Source organism: Helicoverpa zea, chromosome 1 (assembly GCF_022581195.2).
Source record: "Helicoverpa zea isolate HzStark_Cry1AcR chromosome 1, ilHelZeax1.1, whole genome shotgun sequence".
Lineage (NCBI taxonomy): Eukaryota > Metazoa > Arthropoda > Insecta > Lepidoptera > Noctuidae > Helicoverpa > Helicoverpa zea.
The window spans coordinates 380391-395754 of NC_061452.1; the positions used below are offsets into that span (position 1 = coordinate 380391).

At 37.5% G+C, this 15364-nt stretch overlaps 1 protein-coding gene across 6 annotated transcripts in view; it reads right to left on the reverse strand.

Moving 5' to 3' along the window:
• Nucleotides 1-15364, reverse strand: part of LOC124631141 (peroxidasin homolog) — a 301804-nt gene that overhangs the window by 218821 nt on the left and 67619 nt on the right. For all 6 annotated transcript variants that reach the window (XM_047165386.1, XM_047165378.1, XM_047165371.1 and 3 more), the window contains exon 3: nucleotides 7877-8046. In XM_047165386.1, coding sequence (XP_047021342.1) covers nucleotides 7877-8046 — 170 coding nt within the window. The remainder of the gene's footprint in view (nucleotides 1-7876; nucleotides 8047-15364) is intronic.

Below are 15364 nucleotides of genomic sequence, written 5' to 3' on the forward strand. Positions count from 1 at the left end.
TGTTCGTGCGCCGCTTCTGCGCCGCCCGCGCGCCGCTCGCGCGCGACCTAAGCGCCGCACGCGAGCGGCGCGCAGGCGGCGCGCGACGTCTGCCATCTTCGATAGTACTGAGCCAATATACGGAACTGTAAGGGCGAGAACTGATTGCGCGCAGATCGCGCGCCGCTCGCGCGCTCTATACGAGCCTTGCGTGAGTTGCGCTAAAGAGGCGCACCGAACTATTGCAGTGACTGCACGCGCGCAGCTCGCGGACAGCTCGCGATCGGCTCGCGTGCTGCGCATTCGCGGCGCATTCGCCAGATGTGGACGCACCCTTATAAATATGTTATTTATTATTAAAAGTATTTCCTGTTCATATTGAGTGATGGATCGTGTGTTGTTCCTTATTTATATGAAAAATTCAGAAACCGTTTGTCTTTTCGTCCGTTAATCATAGTAAATACAAATATAATAAAATATTCAACGTCGTATTTCGTAATAATGTGTCATTTACTTGAACATATTGTTCGACTGCTAGACGAAAGCTTTTACTACAGAAAGACCACTTAAAGTTTGGAAGTGCGTCATTCCACGAACATTTATACAATGACAGTAATCATCCCGCTGTTACGGCGAGCAATTACGCCATAAACCATACAATTTATCTCTTGATACTTTAAAAAAGTCACCCCCGAGCTTAAATCAACCCCCTGGAATTTTATGCAAATTAGTTTTGGAGAGCACAAATTATCAAGCCCCGGGGGTGAAAACAATCAGACATTACGTAAAACGACCATTATAATTGAAATTCGACTTAGGGGGTGTTAATTTTCGACGTTAATATACTGGAGTTGGCTCTGCCTTGGGAATTTCCAGAGGGGGAAGGAAACCGGGATGCAGTCATCTAAATTATTTTTATCATCCTTTGATATTGCATAATTTAATTTGGTAAATTTATTATCTAGGTAAATACAAAAGGAAACTTTTTTAATTATCAACAAAAGTAAGCCAATTGTTTTTTTTTTAATATAAGTAATGAAGCACTGCTTCTAGGTACAAAGATCTTAGCTTATTTATTTGTAATCTAAAATTGATTCGGTCAATTCATCTCCGATTTTTATAATGATTGGGCTTCTAACTAATGTGAATTATTTTTAACAAAATATACCACCTACTATTTGTAAAATGTGTTTACATATCCTTTAGTCCGAATTACGAAAATAGGACCTAATTCCAGACACTGTTTCTACAATAAAAAGAGCAATAGGTACTCTCCCGGCATATTAATATTGACCGATCCATATTTAACAAATACGTTATCAAACAAATATCTTCGTGAAAAACAGCAATATCTCGTAGTACTTATCAGACAATATTGACTGGTGTTTGTACAAATAAGTCGCACAAACAGACAAACACTGACCGAGACTGTTTGTCTGTACATCTGTCATTGCTGTCTACTGGCGGCTGAAAGGTTAGCGGCTGCTGTAACTAACTTACTAACCGTTATTGAGTGGTTTAAATAACTTCTGGATATTCTTGAAGAAACTCAGAATTCTCTTAGATATTGTATTTCTCAAAAATGATTTTCGGTCCTTGATAAGGGTCAGTTAGAAGGGCCAAATTATTAGGCGTTTATGCCATGTTCAATATTTTGGGAGAATTTATAAATGAGTGTATAAAATCCCCTTTCAATTCTGAAACATTAACGAATTAGTTTTTAACTCATAAACATAATTTAAACAGTCCTATCATAAAGGGATACCGTTTGAATAGAAAATAGTAATAAAACTGTACAAAGCAAAATTAATATTCTAAATACCTAAACCAACAAGGTCTAAGGAACGCTAATCTGTCTCATATTCATAGTCCCACACAAAGACAAACATATCCCGTATTCATAGCCGCGACACCTCGGAATATATTTAACGCGATACATTGTAGCTGATGTGTAATTTTTACACGTCGGAGTATCAAATGTTACATCGCTTCATGACTGAACTGTTTGTCTAGGCCGAATAAATTCCGCCTCATGTCTTTGTGAATAATACGTGTTTTAAATATATGTGTACCAAAAAATATAGGGGAAGTAATATATGGTTCTACATACTAATAGGTATATACGCAGCTTATTGACACTAAAACTTAATGAAACTCTCTAGGTACTTCTACTGACAAACAGAATTCGAGGAGCAATTAAATCATCCTCCAACAATTTCCTTTGAGAGAATTTTAAATTCTTTCAGTAAGTGTCCGAGGTGGAGTCATTTTGCTCGCTTTGGCCGAAAGGGCCAGGAGTTGAGCGCTTCCGACTCCTGGGGCCGAGTGATCATCTTCAAAGCAGCATCGTTAAAGCTCCTGGAGATAAAGCTGTCTGTTTGACACTTTAGAGTGAAATTCCCCGGATTCTTTGTAACTGCGTGTTTCGTGAAGCCATTGTTGTTATTGTATGAACGTGGAACTGCGCGTACAATAGGTAACGGGATCTTTGTTTTCGTAATTGTGGAAATTAAATTACATTTTACTTGTGCGGCCGAACAATAACACGGGGGAAGTTTTTGAGGATAAAAGTTCGAGGAAAACGTGAAATGTGAGAGGGTTACCAAGCAGCAGAGACTACGTACTGCTCTATGTTTCCCAACTGTAAGAAACCTGACAAGGGTTCATGTTCAATTCCCAATTGGAGAGAATCCATAGTCTATAACCCGAGAACTCTCAGCAGACACCGAGTTAAATAACAATAAGCTCGTGAAAGTAAAACTACTTCAGCACAATAGCACTCTGCTTCACTATTACACCTACAGTTTTAATGCAATACAGTGTAATTGTACACTGTGCGGTAACCGCGTACATAATACATTTATGAGAACAACCGCACATTCATATTTAAAATACCTAGAAACGTATTTAATTTAAATAAGAAATATGAACAATAAGTATTAACATTACGTTTTACTATGATATTAAACGTAATGTATATTATTTACTTTTCCATTTAATCAGTGATAGTAGAAATCTGAGCCACCAATATCTTATTCTGATTAACCCAGTGTAATCCCGTCCTAAACCTATAAGCCTAGGCTGATATTATTACAGCTAAGGCACACATTTGCTTTTTTTCTCAAAAATTCTTATAGCATAATCCCCACACACAAACACAGCCGTATATACTAGATACAGTCTCAGTGGATTTTAAAACTTACGACAAAGACTTAAGGGGTGGTTTTGCCTAAGTTAGTTGTCAACTTACACCCTTATCTTTGAAACTCCACATCGCCAACAAGTAAATCGGCAACAATAAACAAAACAAAATTAATGCGCCGTCCATAATTATAATGCGGTAGGCAAGTGAAGCCTCGGCTCCTTGAATATTCAACAGATCATTATCATAAGCAAATACCCCCGGCTCTGCGCAAGTATAGGAAAAATATTTTGGAGGGCAGGGTCGCGGGTAAGGGCCTGTTTATAGCGCTATCAGGAACATTCTGCTGATAAGCAGTGCCTAATGAAGCGTCAATAAGAGATGCAAGCTTTTGCATTCATCGTTAATTTTCACTTATGAATATTTCATGGGGGTTGTGGCGTGGGTGTGGCTGTGAGAGGTCATTGAACGTTTATTGTGGCTCGTATTATAGACATATATACTCATTTCTGTTGACGGGGGAAACAACGTGAATCGTAGGCGTATTTTGAAGTCCTAGTAGGTAATTTTTGAACGGGATACTCATTGTTGAACTGATAATGAAATACGGCTATAATGAAGACAAAATATTCAAGTATTCGAGCACAAAATCTGGTAGACGGCGTACCACTAAAATATTGAGTGGGTAGCAGACAGTCGCGGTCTCCAGTCATTACGGCCGATCCACTAACACCACTCATTTCTTACATTTATTCAGCGCGACTGTACAACGCAGCACTTGCTGAAATATTACCAGACCTTCCACTAAGATATTGTAATAATTCATTGTTCCGAACGCGAGTTAATTCTAACAAATTAAAAAAGCTCATAGTAAATGAATTAAATTTCATCTGTTATTTGTTTTATTAGGTGCGATGAATATTTTAATCCCACCCAAAACAAAAATGTGAAAGACTGCCAAGTTTGATAATATGAGAATGCTTCGCCTATAAAAGAAGTGAGATCTGAATAAGTACCAAGTTCCATACACATACCTCAGTTAAAAATAGTTGCTTTTTAATGATGTTACTTGGCAAGTTTTCACACACCTTGTTATAAACACCTACTAAACGCAATGAATCAAGTATTTAATTTTATATTAAAACTTGCCAAGTAACATCATTAAAAAGTAACTATTTTTAACTGAGGTATGTGTATGGAACTTGGTACTTATTCAGATCTCACTTCTTTTATAGGCGATTATAGGGGTCGAATTTGGCCCGAAATGGTTCGTGTAATACAGGAATGAATTTTAAGCAGTGCGCAAAAAAAACTGGTGGTCCAGAATCGTTAACAGAACATATCTGCATCATCAGTAAAAAATAATTTTTCATTCTTTTGTCCGCCCTAAAATCAGCAAAATATGGATACCAACTATCCTTACGCGCGCCCCAAGCGGAACTCGCGTCAGTAAACCGGTTTCGCGTTGCCACCGTGCATACTATGACGACTGTGACCGTACTATCGGTTACAAAATAAACATCTTTCGATATCATTTTTTTTTTTTTTTTGTACTTAAACACTACAAAATAAAAATATACGTATCTATAAAACTTATTTAACTATAAGTTGACAAAGTTTGCGCACTGGATAAAATTCATTCCTGTATAACCCACGGCCGGTGTGTCGCTTTTTTTGCTCGAACTTGGCGGACACACTGCCGTGTGTCTAGATTTCGTGAACATAAAATATAATTGGTAACTTTAATGAAGTATTCATATTATATTACAGATATTTTTTTTAAGTCTGGCTAGTTGCTGTTCCAACTAATCATTAATTAAGTACCGACAATTCTTAATGATTAGGTTTGGTTATTACATGTCAATACAAATAACAAAAAATAGGATATATGTAGTATCCCTGATAATTAACAAAATAATAAATATTTTTCCTTACGTTTTTCTAATTAAAGAAAACATGTATCTACACGGTTAGTACTGTCTGTAGAGTACATAAATTCTGACTTAATCTAAGTCATGGTTTTTTCCCTAACACGATCTTTGTTGATCTGAGGCAGGAAAATAGATCTTTACTTAGATCAACAAGCACATTTTTATTTTGTTCAGAATACATGAGTGCAAAATACTTTTATAAGGGATTGTTCACACCAAACGTATTGTCCGCCGCTGACTGTGAGTATACTCACTGTCTGCCCCAGTGTGAACGTCGACTCAATCTGCAGAACGCGTACTCACCAAGCCGACAATAGGCTGTAGCGTACGATGCGCTACATGTGTGAACAAAAGAATAGGCTCTTGTAGGTTCACACTAGATGCGTACGCTGAGCGGCTGACTATTCTACACATAAAAGGGCTCAGTATTTGAAGTTGCTCGTAGTATTTTATAAACGATAAAACTAGCGTAATTTTTTTTTTTCAAATCAGACGTTTTACTGATATAGTTGCCATTTGCGAAGCTCTAGAGGAAGACGAAAATAATAATAAGAAGTGATTGTGGGTATATCCCTTAAATTTGAAGAGATGTTTTCTTGGTCAATTTCATACTTTATATTTCGAATATAGACTTTATCCAAATAAGTTCAAGAAATATTTTCGTATGACAGTAAAACATTCGATGAGTTACTATCTTTAATACGTTTAAGTTTATATAAAAGGGACACTAACATTATCGACGTGCTGTACCGAGGCGCGGCGGTGCGTACGCGGCGGAGAGGCGCTATTCGGCAACTGCGTCCGCGTAGCCAATCCGCGTCCGCCGTGCATAGTCGCGTAGTAAAATAATCGGCCACTGAGAGTCAGCTACAACAGACGACGTAACAGCGTATAGTCGGTTCGGTGTGAACGACAATTTCAATATATATGGAAAAGCAATAAACTGCGTAACGCGCGCTCACAGTCAGCGGCCGACAATACGTTTGGTCTGAACGATGCCTAACTGTAACGTGTGAGCGTGTCGGCGCAAATTACAATAAGTCATAATACTTGCAAAAGCCTAACTTCAAAAAAACTAATCTCCTTACTTAGCCAACACTTGATTTATAAACACGCACACAGAATACTCAGAGAAATACCTTCAGCCAACAAAAGAATTTAAAGTGTGAAAAACCATTTTGAAAGCTACGCCATAAAACATACTTTATCCAGTTAATCCAACGTGTGAGTTTGCAGTTCATAAATTAACCTCGGAATGGCTAGATTAAAGTTAGTTGTAACTCATAGAGGTCCTTGGTGAACTGACTGGAGGAACCTGTAATTTTCACTGCCAATATTCAGGATAAACTACCAGTGGGTGGTAGTGGCGATATTAAACCGTACTTGGTTGGTAGTAAGATGGTTTCTGAATTGGCAAGGAATACTTATTATGGACAATATTAATCAGATAGTACAATAGAAAGTATTTGATTGTTTGCATCGAATAGGCTCCGGATTTACTGAACCGACTTGAATACTTCTTTCAATGTTAGGATGCGGCTGAATCCGGGGGAAAACAGATAGTGCACGTACGGTTTCTTTGCACTAACATAATTCATTGAACTCATTACGCAATAGGTAATAATAATTCGATAATACCTCACCACATTGAGTGAACGACCCTGGTACCGTCCAATACTAGGATTCTGTACTAATTACCCGATATAGTAATATAATAGGACAAAGCGATTATTTGAATTAAAATACATACATCCAAACCTAATCGGCATCAGTCTCACTGGCTGCAGCTGAGTGCCAGCAAGTTACATGGGACGACTGCCTATCTGACCTCCTCGACCCTAGCCCATCTAATACCGAATTAATACACATACCCATAGGCATATACTATAGTTAGTATAGTTACCTATACCTGAACGATTGTGTCGAGGGCAACGTTTTCATCAAACCGTGGTAACCACATCGTGGAATGGTAAGCCGCAACAGTTTACAACTTGCTCACATTTTTGAAAGTGCAAAGTAGAACTTGTGAATAGTTATCAAAGTTAGAAAACAGGTGGTTACACGCGGTATGTTGTATACTATACGACTAACGAAACTGCTCGGAGACACATGAAAACAGAATTTATTCATGGCAATTTTACAAACGATAAATAAAAGCAGCTATGTGCCTACCTGCACAGGTTTAGTTATATTACCAAGTACCTACCTACTATACCATTTATAATGAGGTAGGTAAAATTGTTTTCTTCAATGTTGACTAAAACTACCCCCAAGACGCTATTTTAAGAAAATTGGTTGAATAGTCATATACTTAGTCATATTGTGTTTCGGATGGCACGTTAAACTGTAGGTCTGTTGGCAGTCGTTACGGGTAGTCAGAAGCCAGTAAGTCTGACACCAGTCTAACCAAGGGGTATCGGGTTGCCCGGGTAACTGGGTTGAGGAGGTCAGATAGGCAGTCGCTTCTTGTAAAGCACTGGTACTCAGCTGAATCCGGTTAGACTGGAAGCCGACCCCAACATAGTTGGGAAAAGGCTCGGAGGATGAGGATGATGGTTGAATAGTCATATTGGAGCTTTATTACCTAGATTTCACAAACTGAATGTCCTGTAGTCCAAAACCCTGAAAATACCTTAGATTGATGTTGATATACAGTTGTTGTCAAATGGCTTTGCTTGCTGCTAGTGATTTTACGACCAATTAAAATTAATGAACAAACCGCTACTCATGGGCGTACTACGCTAGGCATGAGCGTAGCCAAAATGGCTAACTTCAGTGAAGCAAAGTTATTTGACAGGAACTGCCTTAGTGAATAAGTACTTACCGTTCTGTTTCCCAGGTTCCGGACCCGGCAGCTGAGGTAAGCAGACTTGCCAACAAGCGCGGTGACGTTGCGTGGCGTGGCCGCGTCGAACGACGGCGCCAGGCGTGCGCCCGCGCCGCCTGCCGGCAGAGCGTTCACCGACCCCGCCCCGCCCGCGACGTCGCATGCACCTGAGGGGAAAAAAGACTCAAATTAATCAAGGATCAAAGATAAATAAACCGGCCAAGTGCGAGTCGGACTCGCGCACCGAGGGTTCCGTACAAATGCTGTATAGATAAAAAGTGAGTTTCGCGCCAACCGTTCAGTTTAGAACAATCATAGTTATGGTAATTTCGTGAGAGTCAAAATAGTTAATATTTTTTATTTTATAGTATAACTAAAATAGTAGGCCAGTACCTTGTAAAAGTTATTTTATTGAAGTTATTTATATACAACATTTTATAGTCATCATTCAGAAATCTGATTGAAAATAACTAATTATGTCTTAAAGGCATATCTGACCCGCTTTGTAAAAAGTGGCGGACATGAATCAAAGTAGTTTTAAATCGTGGAGAATGGTATGACGTTTCTTTGAATATAAATATTTTATTAAAATTCCATGGAGACGAATGTCCAGGATCGTTTGAAAAATATAAAAGACAAGCAGTTTCAGAGGATTGTACAGGTTGCAATGCTAGTTTTTATTGTTAAAGACATTTCATAAAGAAGGAAGGTGCCAATCCGGATGACCAGGATCTGATGAGGATCTGGAAACCCTGAGAAATCGAGGGCAACTCTTGAATATTGTAGGCACGCATCAAGTCATAACCAGACATGTGAGTGTATTTTTGAGGGTACTGGTAAACAGTGAAGGTTTGGAGCTGATTTGATTATGGAGACTACAGAGAGTCAAGGGAACTCCCGAACGGTATGTTGCAACTACCACGTGTTTGGGCTTATTTTATTCGTATTGGCGAAGACTTTCCACAAAGATAGGTTTGACTGCCATTGTGGGATCGACAGCTAAGATCAGATATAGTTATGGGAACTCCTTTACAATTTATAACGTAACCTTGTGTTGGAGCTTATTTTATTTTAGGTGATGAGAATTCACTACTAACTTGGGTTAAAGCAGCCATTGCAGGAATGGGATCTTTTATTTTTGAGGGATTAATCACCTAAAGAGCCCCAGTTTCAGGTTTTTTTCGAAACCGCCTGACGACTTGTAGCTGTCGAATTGTAACAACGACTTCTAGAGAGTAGGATTCGGGGCTGCTGGCTTTACGTTTCTAGAGCCTTGACAAAAGTGTAATTCTGTCCCTTTCTTTGTTTTATAAAGTCGGCATTATTTTATTTTGTAGCATTTTACAAACAAATCCAACTTCAAACATATAAAAAAGCAACAAGAAAACAAAAGCAAGAAAGAAATTAAAAAGATGTTAGGTGCATCGGTCTAGAAGTCGGTGTCTAGAGGATGCATCTATATTTATTTAACCACCGAGATCTAGACCGATGCATATAAACAGTTTTCTTGTTGTTTTAGAAGTTGTTTTTTTTTTTTGTAAAAAGTTTTTATTTTTAACTTTTGTGAAAAGTTCTCGTCAATACGAATAATATAAGCCCAAACACGACGTAACTAAAACATACCGAGTTCTCTCGACTTTCTCATGTCTCCATCATCAGATAAGTAAGCTCTAAACCTTCACTGTTTGATAGTATCACCAGACATACATCTGAGAATCAAGTTTTAATCCTATGCATGCCTACAATTTCTGATAGTTGCCCTCGATTTCTCAGGATTTCCATCATCAGATCCTGACCTGATGACAATAGAAATAAACGGCGAGTATACTCTTTCACTACAAAGAAATGATTTCTCAAATCCGTCAAACTTGGTCGTTTAAATTCCCCATTGAAATGAGGAAAATATTTGATGTTTACACCTGATTTTCTCTAGATTCCCATGGTTCACATTGATGCGACTAATGCCATAGTAAATCAGAGCCTTTATCATTATACTGTGCTATATTTCGTTCGTATCCGCCGTGGGTATGGTTTTCATACTAAGGTGCCCAATGACCTTTGAATGATTTAAAATTTTTCACAGTTTAGAGGCCATTATATTTAAGAAGTGTTTGATATGAATTTCACTTTTTATTCAAAACTTTAAAATCTCTACGCGTTCATGTGAAAAAGGGTAGGTAGTAAGTTTATAATTATTAAAAAAATATTTTATGTCATGTAAGCAAAAATAATATTTTAATATTTTATGTAACTTCAAATTTATCATTTTCGCAATTTTTCCTTTATCTGTACTATATAACGTTGCTTCGTGCCGAATTTTAAGATTCTGCGTTCACGGGAAGTACCTTGTAGGTTTTGATTCCCTAGCGTGTGACGGAAATTCGTCTAAGGTGTCGGTAAAACTGCTGTATCTTTTGATCGCGTTAACTTAGAAGTTTGATTTTTTCATTGCTTAAAGGGACAATAGACCTAGGTATTTGGTATAAATTTCAATTTGGTACCTTTATTCGTTCGTGAGAAATAAGGTAGTAAGTTTCATTTTATTAAAATATTTTTATTATATTATATAACAAAAAAAATGAGATTTTCGCAATTTTTCCTATATTTGCATTACATAACAATGCTTCATGCCAAATTTCAAGATTCTGAGTTTACGGGAAGTACCCTGTAGGTTTTGATTCCTTTGCGAGTGTCGAGAATTTGTTGAAAATATCGACATAATCGGTTGTATCTTTTGATTGGCTTGGCTTAGAAGCTTGATATTTTCACAGTCTAAAGGGACAATAGACCCGAGTATTTCATGTGAATTTCAGCTTGATACGTCCACGCGTTCTTAAGATAAAGGGTCTTGACAGACAGACAGACAGACAGACAGACAGACGGACAACAAAGTGATCCTATAAGGGTTCCGTTTTTTCCTTTCGAGGTACGGAACCCTAAAAAATAAGAATAGCTTAGATTAGCGTATTAAAAGTTGTGAAATAATCATCAATTTGTCATAATTATGATGACGCGTACTTAAAACATGTATTCTGAGGCATGGAGAGTAGAATAAAAAGACGTAAATTTTCACCCATCACCAGCCCAACCGTGCCAAACACAGAATCACGTGGGTTGTTACCTCTCTCCTTCTTCAAGTTTTTAACTAATATTAAATATTGTAACGTCTGTTTGTAGATACATAGGAAATCAAGTGTACGCAAACATTGGAATCGACTTCGATAACATTATTATACAAACAACTCGACAAAAGAAATAAGTATCTAAGTTTAAGTAATAACACGTCAATAATGTACGTTTGTCAATATTTCCTAGTGAAATGGAATCTTGTCAGTCTTCACTTTATGTAGATATTTGTGTTAGCGTGGGAGAAACAATCTCGATTACATCTACTTACAGAAGAGGCTGTATTGTTGTACTGAAGACAGGTAAGTCACTTGACGACCGCTGGAGCGACTTAATCGCGGCTTTAGACACATTGTGATCTTTCTATAAATATCTACAGTGTCTTTGTTTAACGAAACAAAGGAAAAACCTTGTTTCTAAGTAATTCTTGATGTATTTCTTGAAATTACACTATTAAATGATATCAATCCATTTATCTTGAATACTTCGATTCGAATAAAATGTGGCATACTATAACAATCGGATCGGGTTATTCATCGTATCAGAAACACGTGTAACATCATCATAAATCTATCCAGCATCCGTAAAGTTTATGTGCGAATAAAATCTGTTCCATTGTGAGAGTAAGATTATTTGCGGAGACAAAGACGGCGCCGCCATTGTACTCCACATTAATTAAACTATGTTGGGGAGATATGCCTTTGTAAATCGTTGATTTTTATGTTTTAAGACAAGAAGAAAGTAATGTGAAAGGTATTATCTACCTATGTTTGTTCTGTCTTGTGATCTTATATCACAAATGATGATAGTTTTGATGGATACGATAAAGTACCACGCTAAAATTATCGACCAAGCCGAAGTAATCATGGTTATGTTATACATAGTTTACGGAAAATACTCGTAAAACATGTCTTTAACCCTAAATAGTATACCTGAACGCTACAGGAATACTGTCAGACTACGGGACATTTTCTCACAAAGACATCATGAATCCGGTCAGAGTTCACTTGCACCAAAATAATTAAGAACAAAAGGCTAAGTTATTCTATTTTAGAAACCGTGGGCGGCGTGACAAGACCTTGTCTTCTAGCAAATAATTACACTTAATTTTATTATAACAAAATATTGCATTCCATTTTCTTAGAACAGTAATAACGAGGTACATTTAATTACATCAAAGAATCTGCAATTAAATTATTACCATAATTAGATACTGTGTGGTATTTTGAGAATTTTATTTTTGAAAATAACAAAGCTTCGTAAAACTTTGGTGTAGTTTTCCGAAGCAGTTTGGCAGGGGATCGATAGTGGGTAGACAAACAAGTGCAAAGATATTGCAGTGGCGCGATGCATCGCTGCGGATGTCGGCGGAAATCATTCGCTTAGCTCAACACCGGCTAAATACTTGATTGATGTGCACACTAACCCGGATAGGGGAATACTGTGCAGCAGTTAAACAGAAGATCCATACTTTAATAGGTACTCGTATGTAGGTAATTTAGAAAAATGGTATGTCTTGTGAAGGTATGAAAAGCTAACGACATTAATTGCTTGATTTGATAAGAAATGATTAAAAATGAAATGCATTCTAAAAGAAATATATTACACAGTTCATTACTTTATTACAACCGATTTGCCTGCTAATTCCTCTTTCGAAATGTGAGACGTGTTGACGTAATGAAAGTTTTAAAGCAAAAGTAGTCTCATGAGGAATGATCGCAGCTATAATCACAGTGAGCCTTCTGTCTTTCCTGGTTTGTACCACTTTATGGATGTGCGCATCCCGGCTAATTCCGGTTAGATCCGGAACTCCGCTGCGCCCTGATTTCCATGATTGATATGCGTTTTAATTATATTAAGGAGTCCGTAATAATCCTCCCAGTTATTTAGTTTAATATAACTATCATATAGTGTTATTGCGCTCAATTAAATTAGGCAATCATTAATAATAATAGGTCGTGTGTATATAATAATAAAATATAGTGTATACAGGGATAATCGTCGGTTTTGTGTCACCATTTCATTAAAGTTGTCTCAAAAGGGCTTCAGCGTGTTGGCTTCGACCCCACGTTCGCCTCCCAAAAATCCGGGACTCTATAGTCCCGAGGTCTGGTAGAGACATACAAGATAGGTCGTTATTATTGATGATAGCTTCTGTTTTGATAATGAGCAACATACAGCGTGTTTGCAGGCAATGAACGTTAGGAAATTTTCCGGTAAACTAAGTATATTTTTGAAAGACTCGTTTTGACTCTACACTCTCTTGACATTTATTTGTCTTATGAAGGCTTATGGAGTTGAAAGTGTTATAACCACGTATAAAAGGAGTATATTGAGGTCACTATGGATTTCCCTTATGTTGGTGCCGGGCACGGAAGCGCTGAAGGCAAATAAACAAAAAACACCTCGACCGCGTTTAAATTCAATAGGTACACACTATATTTCATTAAAAGTGTGGTTTCAGCCACAATAAATATGTATGTGAAGCCGCAGTAGTTCTCAATAAATAAATATTAATTAATGGTGTTTTTTCAATGGCCACTAACAAAACCAATCAATCTCAGGACTCCGCCAAAAAATTGAACACAAACTTAATCAATGAGCCATCAATGGCCGGCCGTGATGGATGTACCCTTAATTAAGCAACAGAATAGATAACAGAGCACGCACTTCTGATAAACCAAAATATACCTTACTACTCAATAATAAGGCACAAAATAAAAGCAGAATAAACTTTGTCCGAATAACAAGCAAGTGGTAACGGTGTGCGAATTTGGTCTGTATTGTTTGAGCAATAAGAGCTGTTGTTTGTGCGAAATTATTGGGTAAATTCAGGAACAGATTGTGGGCGCAGACGAGCCGATGAGAATGATAAAGTGACCAGAGGCCGGCCGCCGTCACTGTCAATATTTGGCTAAACAATAGAAACTAATTTGCACCTGTTACTTTACCATTATGACGATTCATTGGCACTTATAAACCATAAACGTTATACACTGGACTGCACACTAATTTGTTTTAGTTTCGTTTTGAATGACGCTGTCTTGAACTTACTTATTATAAACTGTCAGTGTGCCTTTGGTTAGTGAATTATCTCTAAAATTGCTTTTCTGGAGGTCGAAAGTTCAATTTCTGAGGTCCTGAGTTGATCCTTGAGTCTGAGACGAGTTTAACCCGGGGTCGAGTAAATTGGTCCAAGTCAGAAGGGGTTTTTATTGCGCTTGCTTCGTATTTATTACAAAAGGTTATATCATGGATAGTTGTATTGTGTGAGAAGTTCGCAGCTATATTAATAAAGGTTCTTACACTGAAACATCGCTTGGACCTCTTCTACGTAAGTCGAGTAAATTGTCGGGACGTTTCCGCGAATGGTAAGTTAGTACCTCCCTTTGTCTAACTTCGCTGTCGAGTAATAATATTAATTAATACAGTTTGTGCATATTTACAAGAAAACTAAAGTTATTGGACGGATGTTTTGGAGTGAAGTTTAATTAATTTGTTTGTGGAAGAAGGAAGGAAAAAGGGACTTATCGTTACCAGCGATTTATTTATTATATTATTTAAGAACCAATGTATGGTTTGTACTCATATACGATTCTATTGTATGAGCGAACACGTGCGTTGTGTGAGGCGCGGTAAAGCTGTCACCACTGGCCCGTAAGGGCGCGCGCACACACCGTGACTGTTTATTTATAGAGCGACAAAGTTGCGATCGATACAAACTAGTGTTAACAATTTTATGTGACGCTTTTAGTGTAATGCTGAACATTGGATGTTGTTTAGATAATGAGTGCTAACAGCCTGTCACTTGAAACAAAAGTTGAGTTAAATTAACGACTGCTGTTAATTCGATGGCTAATTAATTGGCTATCAGATTCCACAAAGGATTAGCTTGATTCTGTTTGTTTTGTATTAGAATATTTTTTAGTTAAAAATGTTAATCTCTCGCTAGTTTATTATATACTAGAGCAATCAATGTTTCGTGTTTCATGCGAATTTTCATTCGAAAGCTGCGACTTATCTAGCGTCTCGAAGCTCGTGTGTGCCCAGCTTTTGCTTCTTTAGGTAGATGCTAACGCAGATCATTTTTCATCGGAAGGCAAAATGTCGATGTTTAGGTACTAATATAAAAGCTCACCACGTAGCCAGTCTCAAGGTTTAGCACCCCAAAGGTAACCTTTTGTAGGCATCAAACTTCAAGCACTATGTAGATATTACATAACCTTCCTTTATGTCTATAAATATCAGTCTGCTTTTATGTATGAAAAATGTCTGCTTATCCGCATTATGTAACCAGACAGGAGTATTAATAGCTTGGTTTGATCATTTCTTTTGCCTATCAAAATCTATGATACGTAG